At 46.2% G+C, this 19,361-nt stretch overlaps 1 protein-coding gene across 2 annotated transcripts in view; it reads left to right on the top strand.

Moving 5' to 3' along the window:
• The first annotated feature begins 308 nt into the window (after nt 1-308).
• Nucleotides 309-19,361, top strand: part of E2F1 (E2F transcription factor 1) — a 38,953-nt gene continuing 19,900 nt past the window's right edge. For both annotated transcript variants that reach the window (XM_084853832.1, XM_084853833.1), the window contains exons 1-3: nt 309-1,231; nt 12,564-12,654; nt 15,317-15,536. In XM_084853832.1, coding sequence (XP_084709958.1) covers nt 1,004-1,231; nt 12,564-12,654; nt 15,317-15,536 — 539 coding nt within the window. In that variant the 5' untranslated portion in view covers nt 309-1,003. The remainder of the gene's footprint in view (nt 1,232-12,563; nt 12,655-15,316; nt 15,537-19,361) is intronic.

The following is a 19,361-nucleotide window of genomic DNA, read 5'->3' as shown; positions in this document are numbered from 1 at the left end:
CTCCGGAGGCGCAGCGACCGAGGCCCCCCGCGCCCCGACCACGCCTCCGCCGCCTCCTCTCCCACATGCCCTCCCGGCGCCGCGCTTCCGATTGGCCAGGCACGTTCCCCCTTCCGCAAGCCCGGCCGCCGCCATTGGGCGGCTGTCAGAGCGTTTGGGCCGTCACCACGGCGCTCCGGCGGCCGCCCGCTCGTAGCCAACGAGACGGCGGCGTCGCGTATCAATCTCGGCGGGGCGACCAATGGCGCGGCGGCTCCCCCCCCAGCCGAATGTTGATGCGCCCGAGCCGGCCAATGGGAGCGGCGGCTGCCTGCTCGTGCTGCTTTCGCGGCAAAAAGGATTTGGCGCGCAAACGTGTGCGAGGCCGGGACCAGCTGGGAACAATAACAGTGCCTGAGCCGAGCGCGAGCAGAGCGAAGGGGGCTCGGCTGATCGCGCCGGGGCAGAGGCTTTGGGGGCAGAGCAGGCGGGACCGCGCTTGCTGGGGAGACCCGGGAGAGGTCCGAGCAGAGCGGGGCAGCGAGGAAGCCCGCGCTGACCCGGGGAGCGTGGGCGGAAGGGAGCCCTGCTCTGTGCCGGAGCGTGTCACCGCCTCCCAGCCAAGCGGCCATCGGGGTCTTCCTAGGGGCTGGCAGATGAGCTGGAAAGCGGCCTCGGCGCCCTCCCTTCTCGGCCTGCCTGCCTCCTTCCGACGCACGGCCCTGGCTGGCTGCAGCTCGGCGGGACACCGTTTCCCGGGCCTCTGCTCTTAGAGAGGATGGGGCGTGTTCCTGGCTACCAGCCCCTGCTGCCATCCGGCGTCTCCCTCCACACCAGCCTGCAGGACGATGGCACTGGCCCTCTGACACGGCTCTGATTCCCGGGAGGGGATCAAGACGGGGGAGAGCTCTGATTTCCTGCGGTGTGCGGGGGTGAGACGGAGGCGGAGGGGGCAAGATCAGGGCTCCCCCCACCCCACTCTCCTCCCAAGTTCTCGGGCATGTGAGTCCCAGCGCTTTGTACCATGTCTCTGGAGGGTCTGGAAGTGACCCAGAATGTGGCGGGCCTGGAAGCCCTCCTGAGGGGAGCAGAGGCCATCCATGTGATGGAACAGCAGATCGTGATCATCTCCACCCCGGACCAGCTCCCCACGCCCGAAGGACAGAACGACACGGAGCTGCTGCTCTTCGCCACGCCACAGCCCGCCAGATTGGAGACGGCCACGCAGAGGCCTGCTCTGGAACGGCCGCCGGTAATGGCTCCGCTTTATTTTCCTGTTGTTGACTTCCAGGAAGCCAGGAGCTGGGCCAGCAGCGAAACGTGTGGCTCGATCCATGTGTCAAAGAGTGTCCCGCGTGCCTTATTAACGTGTGTGTATGTTCCACGATGGTACAGAGGTGGGCTTACGTTAGCGCTAGGCAGATAATATAGATGGCCTTCTTTAGCACCAAATCCTGCCTGATCCTTTCGCAGCCCCTGAGCAGCCTGTAGGAAGGCACTAGGACAAGGTGCAAAGGTATAAAAACTCTTGGGAGCGCCAGAAATATGAAACCTTAGATTTTTGTCTTTCAGGAGAGTAGAACAATTTATAACCTCCATAAACATGAGGGGTGTTACTGTTTTTAACCCATATGCTGATAATAAATGGTCAGCTTCTCAGATTATCTATCTGATTCAGCTTGTTGGTTTGGCCAGAATGACCACCTACCATTGCTGGGACATGCTAAATAATAGAAGAGTCACTGTATTAGGAATAGATCCTTTCTCGTTTTTTAAGGCCCAGGTATATGACTAGAAGGACATTCATACAGTAGTTATGTGTGTGAGCTGGTACAGTTGTTGTTGTTCTTTTTAAAAGCCATGTGGCTTGGTAAAGGCGTCCCTCGTGCCTATAATTACAGGAGGCATGTTGGGAGAGTTTCTAAACTGGGACTGAAATAGTGCTTAAACGTGGCATATGTAAGAAATGTGCAAGAAGGGCAAAGAGAGTGTGCTCCTGAAAGCATGCAAAGAAATGATTAACTAGAAGGTCCAGTCCTCAAAACGTTACATTGTAGCACTGAATTCTGCCAGACTCTCCTGTCTGACCTAGATAGTTATAATTTTTCTCTGTCTGATTGCAGAGCTAGCTGGATTGCAATGGATTGCTTTTTCTTTCCTTTCAGAGCAGTGGCCTGTAAATGTTGTTAATGAGGCAGCTTAACTTCCTGTTACAGGATGTTAAGGCCCTGGGTCGTGTGCAGTTTGTTCTTAAATTAACAAAAGCAAATGTTTGGCTTTGGTTGTGTTGCTTTCTACCTACCTAAATAGGGAGCTACCATACCTTTCTACCCCAAGGTATGCAGTGCCTGTCTAGCTTGACATTACACAAAAGGAAGACCTGTGGAAGGAAAAGCCAGAGGTAATAAGCTTGCCATGGCATGGAGAGGAAATAAGTGGCAGTAACGGTGTAACTCTCACTTCTGTCATATCTGGCTAGCTTCTTTAAGTGAGAGAAAAGATGAAGGGTCTTCTGCCCAATACAGTTCACATGGGGAGCATTTATCTTTACATGTATGCAGGAGCTGTGGTTAAAATTAGTATGTGGCTAACAGCTTTAACCCCAACTAAGGGCATAATCCTATGTATGTTCAGACAGAAAAAATCCTGCATTCCCAGTATTCCCCAGCCAGCCATGCTAGCTGGGAAATGCTGGGAGTTGTAGGACTTTTTCTGTTTAAACATGCATAGGATTGCACCCAAGCTGTACTCTGTATTCTTACTGTTGATTATATTGGCAGAGAGAGGCATGAACCCTAAAATAAAAAGGCAGAGTTTAGGAATATTGGTGCATAATATTGTGACCTAATGTGTACAAGGAAATAGGTGGATCTTCATATGGTATGGGGGGGGGAGCATGTTATTGGTGTAATAATGCATGATTGAGTACCATCTGATTTTAGACTTCCGTACTACAGGCTGCTACTTAAATTTATGGATGCTTAGGAGACAGCTTGAGAGAAATTAGGCTAAACTTGAGTGGGCCAGTGCCTGCTATCTTTAAAGCTAAGAGTATCATGTGCTGCATTGCCCATAACAGGCACTATTGACTACCTATCCACAGCACTTCTGAGAATTGTTGCTGAGGCATGCATGGCCCACCAGCTGGGAGAGATTAGTATATATTGTATGTATTGTGTCTGTGTGTTTAATAATCACACCAATTCTAGCAGGCACTGAGATGTTGGTAAGAACCAAGAGGTCCACAGAGAGAGGCCACAGCTCAGTGGCAGAGCACAGGCTTTGCATGCAGAAGGTCCCAGGTTTAATTCCTGGCATCTCCTGGTAGTGCTAGGAAAGAATCCTGCCTGAAGCCCTGGAGAGTTGCTGCCAGTCACTGTTGACAATATTGAGCTAAATGGACCATAGGTCTGACTCCTAATAAGGCAGCTTCCTATGTTTAAAACTAAAGGAGGAAAGGAGACCTCAAGAACATGTGTTTGGTCCTGCAGTTCACCAACTCTTGTCTTCTGAACATAGGAGCAGCATCTGGCGAAGAGGAGCCCTCTTCAGTCATTCTCTCCCACATGTGTGCAAACATACAGAGGAGAGAATGGCCCCCACCCATGACACCCACATGTTCAGTGCAATATCTGCAAAAGGGAGCCTGAATGTGTGCAATTGTGCCCATGAGGTTTTCCATATGATTGGGGCTCTCAGTCACATGGAAGCTTACATGGGTACAACAGTGCATGTGTAGGGTCCCCCTTGCAGCTGTTGCATGGAATGCGCAGAGAAGGTGGCTGGTGGGGTCCACAATGTGAGGGCTGAGCGGGCAAGCTCCGTGCATTAGCACAAGGGTGGGCAGAAGGTAGATCTCCAGATGTTTGGGACTTAAGCTTCCAGAAGCTCCTGCTAACATTGCCAATGGTCAGGAATGCTGGAAGTTGAAGTCCAAAATATGTGGAGATCTACTTACTTCCCACCCCTGCATTAGCATACTCGTGGAGGAGAGTGATAGAAGAGGGCCAGGGTGAGCCATCAAAGTGCTTATCTTTACACTGCTCAACCTAAATTGGTTACCCTCCACACAGTTCAACATTCAACAAGCACAGTTTCTTTGTTGCTATATCTCCATGTTAGGAAATGCTGTCCCTGCTGAATTTCTACTCTGCAGCTGTTAAAGGGACAACATCTCTCCTAGTCTGCTGGTTATGAGAACAAACTTAAGAGAGAAGTTGTGGGGTGGGAGTCCTCCCCAATTTGAGGGTTCAAATGTGCAAATATAGTATCTTTCCCTACCTTCTCAATTGGACTGGCATATTGAAGATGAAGCAAATGGGATTTGGACACTTAAGGACACAATCCTCTGCATGTTTAGACAGAAAAATGTCCTATAGCTCCCAGCATTCCCCAGCTAGCCATGCTGGTTCGGGAATGCTGGGAGTTGTAGGACATTTTTCAATCTAAACATGCATAGGATTGTGCCTTCAATGATTTACTGTCATCTATAAGAAGAGAGCTGTCAAGTAAAATAGGGAGCTATGACTATCGTTTGCTATGTTGTGTGGGATCCTCCTCCTAACTGTCCACTCTTGGGTCACCAAAGCCGTTGTTGGACAGAATCGCACAACCACTTCTGCTTGAGTGTCCCCTCTTTACCGTGGGTTTGCTCTGGAGATCAGCATGACCTTGTTCTGAACTCCCTTCCTTCCCCCTGCAAACTGGAGTTGCCAGGCAGTGTAACAGAAGTGCAGCCATATGTGCACCGAATCTCTTAACGGGACCAAATTCCACCTGCATCTCTATTATCAGTTGTCTACAGGTGCATCCAGATGAGGCTTTTATCATGCAACCGCCCTGCCTCATTCACAAAATTTTACAGGGGATCCAGCTGTTGTCATCTTCCATTTGAAACCCTGTCCTGTTTTCCCAACTCTGCTTCCATCTTTTTTCTCACCATGGAACATCCGTTAAGGAGGGAAAGACAGAATAGCTGTACACTGTCTGTGACTGGTACTGCTGGAAGCCATCTGTTGGGAAACACTCCACAAAACAACAACACAACAGCTCTCTTCTCTGTGGACGAGAAAGCAGAGCCTCTGATTCCACACCCAGGACACATACATCCAGGGTTCTCTCAGCCCGCTTCATGCATGCTTATCCTATTCAGTGAGACTTTCCAATGTGTAATTGCCCATAGCACTGCTGCCATAGCCTTGCATGAAGCTCATGTACTCCTCAGCTGCTTTCCCAATTTAAAAAGTGTGTAAAAGTGTGTGCCTAAAATGCCAAGACCCCTAAATCTTGTTGTATTTCCCATGTCTGTACATGATGGTGCAGGTCTGTACATGTACATGTCTGTACATGAGAGCCAGTGTAGTGTAGTGGTGAGAGTGACGGACTGGGAGCCGGGAGATCCGGGTTCTAGTCCCCACTTGGCCATGGAAGCTCACTGGGTGACTTTGGGCCAGTCACAGACTCTCAGCCCAACCTACCTCACAGGGTTGTTGTTGTGAGGATACAACGGTGAGGAGGAGGATAATGTAAGCCGCCTTGAGTTCCTTGCGAGAGGGAGAAAGGCGGGGTATAAATGCAATAAATAAATAAATAAATAAATGTTCGTATGTTACTCTTTCTACATTAGTAGAAATAACATGCCCGCTCCAATTTAGGAAGGGATGCAACCTTTCATTATGGCGTAAATGTGCCTCTGTTGAGAGAAACAGGAAAACGCACTTAAGAGACCAAACAGACCGAACAGATAGTTCACATTAAATAGCAATATTTCACGCGACTGGATTAAAAATTATTATTTTATGCACTGCATGTGCCATTAACTGTATTCACTAGTTCCAGCCCTAACCCCCATTCAAAAGGAATTCTTGGCATCACTTGTGGAAGCATCCATAGGGCATGTCTACTCTGCAGATCTAAGCTGGTTTAATTGACATCACTTTTCACCCAGGGCTCCTAGAAATTCTGGTTTTGCAGCAAGGCAAAGAGTTTCTCATTTATGCTGGTTTCATGCATCCATGAAATGATGCATTCTAGGGCTTCATTCAGACAGGTCCAGTAGTTTCTTCCTGGGATGTTTTTAACATGCTGTGAGATCTTCTGCTGTAGTTTTAAAATGCTCTGTTGAGTATCTACCTGCAGGATGCATGTGAATAAGCGTTCTCTCATAAATCCCACCTTCCCACTGTATTCACAGCTGCCCGTTGTCCTAGCTGGTAGGAGAAGGTAGCGTGCTTCTTCTGTGAACCTCTGGGCTAGCAGGTTTAAACCTGGCAGTTGCTTTAGGTCCTGGAGTTGCAGGGTGAGAGATCTTCCGATGTTGCCTCCCCTAGCCAAGAAGCGATGTACTGCTTGTGATGCAAGTGTTTCAGACTTTCCTTGCAGGCAGAACAGGAGTGATCCCATTAGTTCCCACCCCCATAAAGGGGAAAGGAACATAGAGATTGAACCTGGACTGTAAAATGTAATAATTTATCTACTGAAGGCTAAAGCCTGAAATTGGGTCCAGGTATGCTGGTGTGATTACACTGGGGGAAATAAGTGCATCTCTCTTTTGTAGGGTGGTTCTTAGCAAACATTTTCAGAATATGCCACCTTAAAAAAAAGATGCTATGTCTCCCTGGGTAGGTTCTATTCGTATGGTGCCTAGTATATTTCAGTTGCTATACAGGTAGTGTATATAATATTTTATCTATTAACACATTTGGTTTTGGGCCTGGCTTGTTCATGGTCGCAAAGCTGTTCAGATAGTGAGAATGTTCTTATGTTCCAGAAGAAGTGAAGATGTCTTTGGACAGATATATGTTCAGGCCATTGTTTGCTTTGTTCTACACTTGGCCATGTGTTGTGGTCTTTAAGGATGGAGCTGGCCAAGGATGAGCTCTTACACTGCAGTGATCCAGGAGAATTCCTTCTTAAAGAGACCAGTGTGGGAAACTGTATAGACAAGATAAAAGATAGTCTGAAAGGCATGGAGAAATCGTTCTGTCCTGATGGCTGCAAGCTGGGAATCCATTGGTCTAATGTGCCAATTTACCACTCTCCTGATTGTTCCTATTTTTGGTCTGCCTTCTACATGCTTCTGCTGCATGGATCAAGCTGTATTACTGCAGTGGTCATCTGGTGTAGTTCTTCCCTTCTCCGGACCAGTTTCCATCTCTGTTACCTAATCGTTTGACTTGGAAAAACATGGTGACATTGTAGAATGATACAATATGATAATATAATATTTGCTGAAACAGGGTCCTTGAAGTTTATGAGAAAGAACATAGCCTGTTAGTTCTATCTCTTTGGATTTTCAACTCTGTCTTATTTTGGGTCTTCTATGGAAATGTCCACCCGACCACTTCCTCTACTAGTTGTCTTCTAGTCTTCATCCTTCTTTTCTTGAGCAGCACACGTACGATAGGAGCAACATCTCTTTCCCTCATTGAAACATTCCACCTGAATTAATTACGATGCAGATAATACTCCAAGTGGGATACTTGAGCAGCCATATTGCAGTTGTACTATCCCTAGTGGAGTTCTTGTTATACAAAAGGTTCTGTGTCTTTTCATTGGGCCCGTAGCTGGCCAACCTCAAGGAGAGTTGCTGCGTGAGCAACTCTCCAATGGACAATAGTGGTGCGATTTTACTAAGCCAGCATTTAGGGACTCTGTGACAAATGTCCCACTCTCTCCTATTTCCCATTCTCTTTAGGCAAGGGGTTACCAGAGCTTAAACATTTAGCAGTCGTTGGCATTGAGCACTGGGGTATCACTGAAACTTCGAATCACATAAATGTACATGGGGCTTGCAGAATACATGCTCTCACTCATTCTGCGCAAATGATGTTGCACAGAAGGAAGAGTTAAAATATTGTCTGATCAAAAGTCTTTATGTTTGCTGGGTTGCTGAGCTGCGAATAGCTGAGTCAGCTTCCTGAGCCATCCCTTATCTGTACAAGAGCAACTAGTTCTCTTACTGATGGATCTTTTTGGTAAGCAAGCCTTCTCTCTATGAATGAACTAACAATGCCAGTTGCACTAATTTGCACACATTAACACACAACTTTCTGCTATGACTTCAGGGCTAAATTTAGTCTTCGGGCTAAATCTGTGAATGCAGATACGTTGTATGGTATGGCCGGCCTGGGACTGGGACTGGGCCTCTTCTAATGGCAGGTGGGAATTTCATAAGAAGAGCCTTCCTAGATCAAACCAAAGGCCTTTCTAGTCCAGCATCCTGTTTCGCTCAGTGGCCAATCAGATGCTCCTAGGGACTCCACAAGAAGGCAGTAGCCCTCTCTCCCTAGTTTTCTCCAGCAACTGGTATTATAAGGCATGGCGCCTTTGATCCTGGAGGTAGCATATAGCTATCATGACTTGTGGCCATTAATAGCCTTATCCTCCATGAATTTTGCCTAATCCCCTTTTAAAGCCATCTAAGCTAGTCCCTATGTCTTGTGACGGCAAATTCCGTAAGTTAACTAGTGTGTGAACAAAACAAAAGTATAAACATGTGCTTCTTTCCCCAAGTAGCTTGAAGTGGTGCATTCAGTCTGCACCACATGATATCTCGGCAGAATGTAAATACCTTTAAAAATATATATGTAACTACATTTTCCTCAACTTTCTGCTGTGAATAATGAAAAGCAGGGAGAAGAAAACCGTGCCCTTAGAGACATGTCCAAACAGAATTTTCTTTTTTATTAAGATCTATGAGCCAGGGCAAATTGGATGTGATTATTGGGGAGATGTCAAGATTAGATATAGACATTTTGGGTGTCAGTGAACTGAAATGGACTGGAATGGGCCACTTCACATCAAATGACCACCAGATCTACTACTGTGGACAAGAGGACCACAGAAGAAATGGAGTAGCCTTCATAATTAATAATAAAGTCGCTAAAGCAGTGCTTGGATACAATCCAAAAAATGACAGAATGATCTCAATTAGAATTCAGGATAAGCCGTTCAACATTACAGTGATCCAAATATACGCCCCAACCACAGATGCTGAAGAAGCAGAAGTAGATCAGTTCTATGAGGATCTGCAGCACCTACTGGATAGTACGCCAGAAAAAGATGTTATTTTCATTACAGGAGACTGGAATGCTAAGGTGGGTAGTCAAATGACACCTGGAATTACAGGCAAGCATGGTCTGGGAGAACAAAATGAAGCAGGACATAGGCTGATAGAATTTTGCCAAGACAACTCACTGTGCATAACGAACACTCTCTTCCAACAACCTAAGAGATAACTTTATACATGGACTTCACCAGACGGTCGACACCGAAATCAGATTGACTACATCCTTTGTAGCCAAAGGTGGTGGACATCTATGCAGTTGGTAAAAACAAGACCTGGAGCTGATTGTAGTTCAGATCACGAACTTCTTCTTGCACAATTTAGAATCAGACTAAAGAGAATAGGGAAGACCCACAGATCAGTTAGATATGAGCTCACGAATATTCCTAATGAATATGCAGTGGAGGTGAAGAATAGATTTAAGGGACTAGATTTAGTAGATAGGATCCCAGAAGAACTATGGACAGAAGTTCGCAACATTGTTCAGGAGGCGGCAACAAAAAACGTCCCAAAGAAAAAGAAAACCAAGAAGGCAAGATGGCTGTCTGCTGAGACACTGGAAGCAGCCCAAGAAAGAAGGAAAGCAAAAGGCAACAGTGATAGGGGGAGATATGCCCAATTAAATGCAAAATTCCAGAGCTTAGCCAGAAGAGATAAGGAATTATTTTTAAACAAGCAATGCACGGAAGCGGAAGAAGATAATAGAATAGGAAGGACAAGAGACCTCTTCCAGAAAATTAGAAACATCGGAGGTAAATTCCAGGCAAAAATGGGTATGATCAAAAACAAAGATGGCAAGGACCTAACAGAAGCAGAAGAGAGCAAGAAAAGGTGGCAAGAATATACGGAAGATCTGCATAGGAAGGATAATAATATTGGGGATAGATTTGACGGTGTGGTCAGTGAGCTAGAGCCAGACATCCTGAAGAGTGAGGTTGAATGGGCCTTAAGAAGCATTGCTAATAACAAGGCAGCAGGAGATGACGATATCCCAGCTGAACTGTTTAAAATCTTGCAAGATGATGCTGTCAAGGTGATGCATGCCATATGCCAGCAATTTTGGAAAACACAAGAATGGCCACCAGATTGGAAAAAATCCACTTATATCCCCATACCAAAAAAGGGAAGCACCAAAGAATGTTCAAACTATCGAACAGTGGCACTTCTTTCACTTGCCAGTAAGGTAATGCTCAAGATCTTGCAAGGTAGACTCCAGCGATTCATGGAACGAGAATTGCCAGATGTACAAGCTGGGTTTAGAAAAGGCAGAGGAACTAGAGACCAAATTGCCAGTATCCGCTGGATAATGGAGAAAGCCAGGGAGTTTCAGAAAAACATCTCCTTCTGTTTTATTGACTATTCTAAAGCCTTTGACTATGTGGATCATAACAAATTGTGGCAAGTTCTTGGTGGTATGGGGATACTACCACCTCGTCTGCCTCCTGAGGAATCTGTATAACGACCAAGTAGCAACGGTAAGAACAGACCACGGAACAACGGACTGGTTTAAGATTGGGAAAGGAGTACGGCAGGGTTGTATACTCTACCTCTACCTATTCAACCTGTACGCAGAACACATCATGCGACGTGCTGGGCTTGATGAAGCCAAGGCTGGAGTTAAAATCACTGGAAGAAACATTAACAATCTCAGATATGCAGATGATACCACTTTGATGGCTGAAAGCGAGGAGGAGCTGAGGAACCTTATGACGAAGGTGAAAGAAGAAAGTGCAAAAGCTGGGTCGCAGTTAAACCTCAAAAAAACCAAGATGATGGCAACCAGTTTGATTGATAACTGGCAAATAGAGGGAGAAAACGTGGAGGCAGTGACAGACTTTGTCTTTCTAGGCGCAGATTACTGCAGACGCTGACAGCAGCCAGGAAATCAGAAGACGTTTACTTGGGAGGAGAGCAATGACCAATCTTGATAAAATAGTGAAGAGCAGAGACATCACACTGACAACAAAGGTCCGCATCGTTAAAGCAATGGTATTCCCCGTAGTAACCTATGGCTGCGAGAGCTAGACCATAAGGAAGGCTGAGCGAAGGAAGATAGATGCTTTTGAACTGTGGTGCTGGAGGAAAATTCTGAGAGTGCCTTGGACTGCAAGAAGATCAAACCAGTCCATACTCCAGGAAATAAAGCCAGACTGCTCACTTGAGGGAAGGATATTAAAGGCAAAACTGAAGTACTTTGGCCACATAATGAGAAGACAGGAGACCTTGGAGAAGGTGCTGATGCTAGGGAAAGTGGAAGGCAAAAGGAAGAGGGGCCGACCAAGGGCAAGATGGATGGATGATATTCTGGAGGTGATGGACTCGAGCTTGGGGGAGCTGGGGGTGGTGACGGCCGACAGGAAGCTCTGGCGTGGGCTGGTCCATGAAGTCACGAAGAGTCGGAAGCGACTGACTGAATAAACAACAACAACATTGTGATGCTTTCCTGACTTTATCAGTGGGCACAGCTTTCTTTGCAAATGAGTTGTGCTTTCTGCAGTCTCTGCCTATAGAAACTATTAAATTATTTGTTAATATGCATAACGATATCTGATCCTAGTCTCAAAGCACCAGAAACTAAACAGGGGCGCATTCAATACCTGGTACATGAACCAGGTATTGCCTCAGGAATTATGTGACCAACTCCTGGAATTACTTGTGGAGTTGGTCACATACTTTTGTGTCATAGCAACTTCCATATGTCACTCCCATGCTATTTTATTTCCACACTTAGAAGAGGAGACTGAGATGGTGATGGGGACATAATAGCACTTTTCAAATACCTGAAGGGCTGTCACACAGGAGGGGGCAAAGTCTTGTTTCCTGCTGTCCCAGAGGGCAGGACTGTTTAATAGGCTTAAGTTACAGGAGGGTAGATTTTGGATGAACATTGGGAGAGATCTCTTTACAGTAGAAGCAGTTTGGCACTGGAACCAGTTGCCTACATGAATGGTGGGCTCTCCGTCGCTGGAGCTCTTCAAGCAGAGGTTGGGGAACCATCTGTTGGGGACTCTAGTTTTGGATTTCCTGTGTTGAGCAGGGGGCTGGACAATGTCCCCTCCAACTCTGTGATATCCTACTCATCCAGCAAGGAGCTCAGATTGGCAAGCATGGAATTACCCCCAATTTATCCTCACAATAAACTAGTGAGGTTGGTTTGACTGAGCTTATGTGAGTGGTTCAGGGTCACTCAGCAATCTTTGTGGCTGAGTGAAGATTTGAACCCAGATCTCTCCAGTCCCAAGTTCACTGTTGTTACTACTATTATTACACCGTATTGTCTTTTGTGCTGTGTTTTTCAGATTATATTACATAGAGGAAATGTATAGCTGTGCCTTTGCAGAAGGTACTGTGTTGGCATCCCTGCATCCGATGAAGCAACCTATGGAAGTTTGTGTCACAATAGATCTCATCCTCTTTGTTAAGCTATCACAGGACTCCTTGTTCCACTTACAGAGTTGAAATGGTGCTGATGCTGTCCACTGACCTTTACAAATCTCTCTCCCCCCCCCTTTTCCAGGTAAAACGGAAGCTGAACTTGGAGACTGACCACCAGTACATTGCAGGGGGTGTTCAAGCAGCTCGGGGAAAAGCGAAAAACCCTGTCAAAGGTGCTGGTGGCAGAAGGGAGCCCTAATGCTTTAATTGCTCCACAGTGCTTTCAAGGTTTCTTGTCCCAGTGGCTAAATAGGGCAGGGTCCCCCTATTGATGAGGCAGTCAGATACCTAGAAACAGGGAGCCTCAAGGAAGGTGGCAGCTGCTATAGCAGGGAGTATTTGAATATGCTTCTTCTGTCTCTGCTTCCTTTTGCACCCAGGGGGAAATTGGCTTTTGGAGGCTTTCTCCATTGATACACATTTTGTTGGGGGTATGCAGTCAAGAGTCGTAGCTGTGAGAGTGTGCTCTGGCTTCTAGTTCATCGGGCAATGGAGAAAGCGGATTAGCGAGATATCTTTCTCCCTCATAATACTAGAACCCAGAGTCATCCCATGAAGCTGATGGGTGGGAGATTCAGGACAGATAAAAGGAAGGACTTCTCCACACAGTGCATAGTTAAACTATGGAATTCGCTACCATGGGGTGTAGCGATGGCCACCAATTTGGGTGGCTTTAAAGGGGGTTAGACAAATTCCTGGAGGATAAGGCTATCAGTGGCTACTAGTCCTGATGGCTATGGGCTGCCTCCAGTACCAGAGGCAGTGAGCCTATATACACCAGTTGCTGGGGAACATGGGCAGGAGGGTGCTTTTGCACCCATGTCCTGCTTGTGGGCTTTCCACAGGCACTGGTTGGCCACTGTGCGAACAGCATGCTGGACTAGATGGACCCTTGGTCTGACCAGCAGGGCTCTCCTTGTGTTCTTATATTCAGTATTTGGAGCCAGCAGTGGGTCATGCCAGGGTTTGCTGGTGGATTACCAGCTACCACCATGGTGCCATGGAAGGGGATCTGGAGCCCTTAGCGGAGGGCATCGCAAAGAACATGGGTGTCGCCATTTCAGAACTGTTCGGACATGCAGCTGCGCGGTCTGAAGTAGCGGACACACACACCTCGTGCCTCTGCTGCCACCTCTTGACATCCTCCAGAAAGAACATCAGGTCCGCCCTCACCCATTCAGCATGCTTGAGAGTAACTGGCAGTCCACCTGGATTAAAAACCAAGCAGAGACTGAAGGAGCTGAACAGAGGCATGAGCCACTGATGTTCAGGCCGCTGTGTATTCTATGATTGTGCTGCTTTGTGCATCACTTAGGGGGCTTGGTAACATGAAAAACATATATATATATATATATATATATATATACACACACACACACACACACACACTCACACTCACACATGCACGCACGCGAAGGAATACATACACATATATACACATGCACATATATGTATGTGTATATATGCACATATGTGTGTGTATATATGCACATATATGTGTGTGTATGCACATATACACGTATGTATATAGCTGCACATATATACACATATACACGTATGTATATAGCTGCACATATATACACATATGTATATAGCTGCACATATATACACATATGTGTGTATATAGCTGCACATATATACACATATGTGTGTATATAGCTGCACATACATACACATATGTGTGTATATAGATGCACATACACGTGTGTATATGTGTATGTATATACGCATATATACAAATGTGTGTGTATATATACACACACACATATAGTATATATATGAAATCTGCCAAGGCTTGTATTGAGCCCAGAATTCAGCATCCCAGGAATCTGAGCTTTTTTTGTTGAGTAAAAGCAGGTTTCTTATCAAATAAAAGCAAGTCCCTTAAAAGCCTGGTGAACTCTCAGAAGCTGGAGGGAGCTGTCAGATGCTACAGGGGGCTGCATAGTTCTTTGCTTGCTTTACCTAATGTATTCTTCTCCTGCTAGTAAAGGGAAGAGGCAAATAATAGGATAAGCATGAAAGACTCCTAAGATCTGGGCATCTTTCGCTTGTTGTAACTTATTTGTAAGTTAATTCCCCTCTGCTCCATTCAGATTTGGGTTGGAAAAACATGCTGTTTCTCCACCCACCCCCCAGGCAAAAAGCGAATAGCTTGGCATTTCTGAGCCCAGTTCCTGAAGTGCAGTACTACTGTTCTGTTATAATCAGGAGTACAACAATAGGTTCGCATAGGCCCCTGTGCCCTGCCCTGCCCTGCCACGCCCTGCCACGCCATGGGGCAATGGGGAAGTCTTGCTTGGAGTCCTCTCTTGAGTATCCTCTGTTTCTGTGTTCCTTGCTGGAGCCTGGGATAGCCATGAAGTCATTCAAGGCAGCAGGGAGGGTGGGGGTGTTCAGTTTAAGTCAGGGGTGGGCCACTTTGAGAGATCCGGGAGTCACTTTCACCCCTGGGACAGACCCCCACGCAGTCCACACTCTGCAGCGTGCCAGGGGAAAACTTGGTGGCAAACCCCTGTGGAGCACTAAAAGGGTTACGTTTAACTTGTCCTCAAGCTAAATTTCACTCTTTCAGCGCTCCATCGCACTAAAACTGCCTCTCTTTTTTGCTGTGAGAGGCAGTAGGGGCTGCTCCCAGGGCGGTACAGGCTGCATGCGGACTGCGAGCAGCTTGTTGCCTACGTCTGATTTAAATTCTGAGCCAAAGCAGAGCAACTCTTGGCCATGCCACTTGATCTGTGATGGGCCAAGCTGAGCAAGTTGGTGTCCTGAGCCAGGCAAGCATGAACTTGTGCAACTTCACCCGGTATAATGAAGTCCTCGATGATTCCCCAGGGGTCAAGTCTCCTGGAGAGAAATCCCGCTACGAAACCTCTCTGAATCTGACCACCAAGCGTTTCCTGGAGCTGCTGAGCCAATCGCCAGATGGTGTTGTGGATCTCAACTGGGCTGCAGAAGTGCTGAAGGTACAAAAAAGGCGGATCTATGACATCACAAACGTCCTGGAGGGCATTCAGCTGATCACCAAGAAGTCCAAGAACCATATCCAGTGGCTGTAAGTAGGATGTCACTTGCCCTGTGTGTCTTATTCCTGTGATGGCAAATGTTTGGTTGCCCCAGTTGGATTGCACTGGCTGTTGAACTGCTCTCGGCCTTGGGAAATAACCAGGGGCTTTGCATTAACTGCAGGAGACTCGCTTGGCTATCCTTTTGGAATGTTTCTCTTTTTTAAAAAAAAACTTTTTATTTTATTTTTTGTCTTTATAAATGAAATAAACAATACCAACAACCTAATCGGTACCTACAGTTTCCCAACAATACAATATTCTTAAGAGGACACAGCAATAACAGAAAGGAGCAAGAAAAGAAAAAAGAAAAAGAGAGGAAAAAAAGAAATTATTTAAAAGGATTAAATTTAAATTCCAGTACACACGGGCTTCAAATTCCATTCACTTAAAAATTATACCTATAATATTGATAAAATTGCAATTCAATTCAGCACGATTAATCTTTTCATGTCATCAGTCTTATAACAAGGAAGCACATATACTAAAATTGGAATGTTTCTCTTAAAAGAGTGAAACCGCTGCATCCTTGTTCCTGCTGTATAAAAGGAAGAGTGGCGTGGATGAGGCTTTCTGTGTTGCACTGAATGAATACATTAATATGGACACGGTTGGTTAGAACAAAATAAAAGGATGGGAGTGATAACTGAACTGGCTTGAATGCGGCTTCTCTTGTTACACTTTTAATTTATGGATGTTCATCCACAAATTAATCTTATGATCAGAGCTATATATACTCACTCTTTGTTTGTTTTTGAAAAATCTACATCAAGAATTTGAACACTGTGCCAGGAAAGCTGAATTCTACCATTGTACAAACTATGAAATCAAATGAACATACATTTTCTAAGTATACATAAGATATTCTGCTTCTCAGAGGGAGGGGCAAAGACCTTTGCAGGGCAGTGAAGCCCCATCTCCGGAACCTGCTGGTTAGTGTGCACACACCTTCCCTTCCATCTGTGTTTCTGAGTTTCACCAGCCTTTAAAAACATCTCACTCTAACAATGTAATCCTCAGCATGCTCATTCAGCAGCCAGTCTCAACTGGGGCTTACCCACATGTAGGTGTGCATAGGATTACAGCAAGCTCTATTGAACGAAATGGGACTTACTTCTGAGTAAACACACTTAGGATTGTGCTGTCAAGCCTGTCTTTGAAGCCTTAAGAACTAGAAACTTTCTTTTCTCTTTTGCTTCATTTTTTTCCCCTGCGTGGAGATGATGATCTTATAAGAAAGCATGCATATATTACGTATTAATAAACTATATGCAATTAACATAGTTTGAAGGCACATGAGACAGCCACCTTGCTGAAGTTCAGCAGGTCTGGACAGTGGAGGCTGGTGGCTCCAATGTCAGTGGGGCAGTGAATCCGCTCCCAGTTTCAGCCAGAACTCTAAAGGAGCTATCCAAGGTGGGAAGCTCCACTGACATCGGAGCCACCAGCCTCCACTGGGTCTGGATCTGGTCAGTGCCCAGCTGGGAGACCACCTGGGAATCCCATGTAGCCACCTTGAGTTCCACGCTGGAAAAAGGTGGGACATAAATGTAATAAAGAAAAATGAAGGGTGGCACAGATGTGTTCCTCTCCATTGGCTGGACAGCTGATACAGGCAGTGGATGCCTGATCCATGCCATGTGCAGTAGAAAAATGGCGCAACCTGCCCCTTGTAGGTTCCAATATGCACTTTTTTTTCCTGATGTGGAGATGATCCGAGAGTATAGGAATGATGACATCTAAAGCAGGCCTGCTTCACAAGTTGGACTGTGGCATAAGTCTTTCCCAAGTTAAGCTTTGTTTTAGACAATTTGCAGAAGCTTTCCTGTGAATGGCAGCTGGTGTTGGAAGAGGCCTTCACTCCCTCGGGACGTAGCAGAGATGTAGGCAAGATCTTGCAGCTGTGCCGAGAGCAAGAACTTGCCATGTTGGGAGAGGCTCTGAGCAGTGCATGACCTTGCCTCCTCGCAGCAGCCCTGTCTCCCAGCACAGCTGCAAAACATACTTACCTACCAGTACTTACCCAGCAGTGACTCGCCTCCTCATCCTCATTCTGTTGTGTTGTGTTGCTGCCTGCTTTGTGGATGCCACTTGAAATCGCAGCATCTTGGATAACTCAGTGGTCGAGCCCCTGCTTTGCATGCAGAAGGTCCAGGTAGGGCTGGAAAAGCTCCTGCCTGAAACCCTGCAGAGCTGCTGCCAGCCAGTGTCAACAGTACTAGACTAGATGGACTAAAGGTCTGACTCCATATAAGGCAGCTTCGTATGTGCCTATATGGGTGTTGTGGGGGGTTGCCTTGCCTTGAGTTGAGGCAATCCAGGAGTGAGAGCGGCAGAAAGCACTTGCACATTCAGTCTGTCGAGGGAGGGGCCACCGCCAAGGGGTCAAGCACTTGCTTTGTATGCAGAAGGTCCTGGGTTCAATCCCCGGCTTCTCCAGGTAGGGCTAAGAAAGACTCCTGCCTGGAACCCTGGAGAGCCGCTGCCAGTCAGTGTCAACAATATGGGGCTAGATGGACCAATGGTCTGAGTCAATAAAAGGCAACTTCCTATGGTCCTGTGACTCCCAGTTTGGGTAACCTGCTTTTTACAACTTCAGTGATTCTTATACAGATGGGACAGATCTCTGTAAAGTCTGCAGAGGCTTTACTGCCTTTGCAAGGGCCTGTTTTCATATCCACCAGGTGATGGCGACAGGCTAAGAGTGTAGCAAAAGCTTATTCAAGCTTCATCCCAAGAAACAGACATTAGCATAACATTCTGTCCTTCATGACAAAATAAAGCTATGTTTGCTGGATCAATGCTCCTCTGCCTCTCAACTTATCTTGGAGTGGGTGCTGTTGGTAAGCCATTTCAGGCCCAGAGTTTTGGGTCAGCAAGTAGATCCTGAATGAAGAAAGTCTCTAGTGGTCAGGATTTCACACACATCCGTTTCCCAGCAGGCTGTGTGCGCCTGTGCATTTTCCAAGTGCTCAGCGAGGGTCTATTTAGCTGGGAATCAGGCAGCCAACGTATATGGGAGCTCGGTTCATAGATACTTTAACCCAGCCTTCCTGGTGCCCTCCAGATGTTGTTGGAGAACAACTCCATCATTACTAACCATTGGCCATGCTGCCTGGGGCTGATGGGTGTTGAAGTCCAAACCATGTGGGGGACACCAGGGTGGGGAAGGTTGTCTTAAGCAGATCTCCACTATGTTTTAGCCCACCCATTTGCCCTCTTAACATTTAGTTGCTGCTTGTTATGAACTTAAGTACTTGGAATTCACCATGCTCTGTCGCCCACATCTGATGATAAACAGCTATTTTCATCTACCAGTGACTGAATCTCTAGGGCAAATATACTTGTGCATCATTAAATGTTTTGTATTTGATCACCTTCATCAAGTGCCCAAAAGCCACTTACATCAGCCAAAAAGGACTATCTTTAAGACAAAGATTAAATGGGCACAAATCAGACATCAAGCATAAGAACATCAGTAAATCTGTCAGTGAACACTTTAACCTCCCTGGACATACCATCAAGGACCTCAGGTGGCAGATCTAAAGAAACTGAAATCAGGGGCTTGCTTGAAATGTGATATTGCAGAACAAAAGGTAATAAAGAAGTTTGATCATGTTAATCAAGGACTCAATAGGGACTATGGTTGCTATGCACATTATAAAGACTTAGTGCACCTTGCGGTTTGTAACTGTTGCTTTAAGAGAATAGAGTGCTTGCTGCAGATCTACCTGTTTGACTCTCTTTTCAGACTCAAAGCCTCCAGTTCCACTTGCAGCATCTGATGAAGTGTGTTGTAACCCACGAAATCTCAT

Source organism: Heloderma suspectum, chromosome 4 (assembly GCF_057233095.1).
Source record: "Heloderma suspectum isolate Gila_16-S chromosome 4, 16-S_ref, whole genome shotgun sequence".
NCBI lineage: Eukaryota > Metazoa > Chordata > Lepidosauria > Squamata > Helodermatidae > Heloderma > Heloderma suspectum.
Note: the sequence above shows the minus strand (reverse complement) of the source record. Positions and strands in the feature narration are given on the sequence as shown.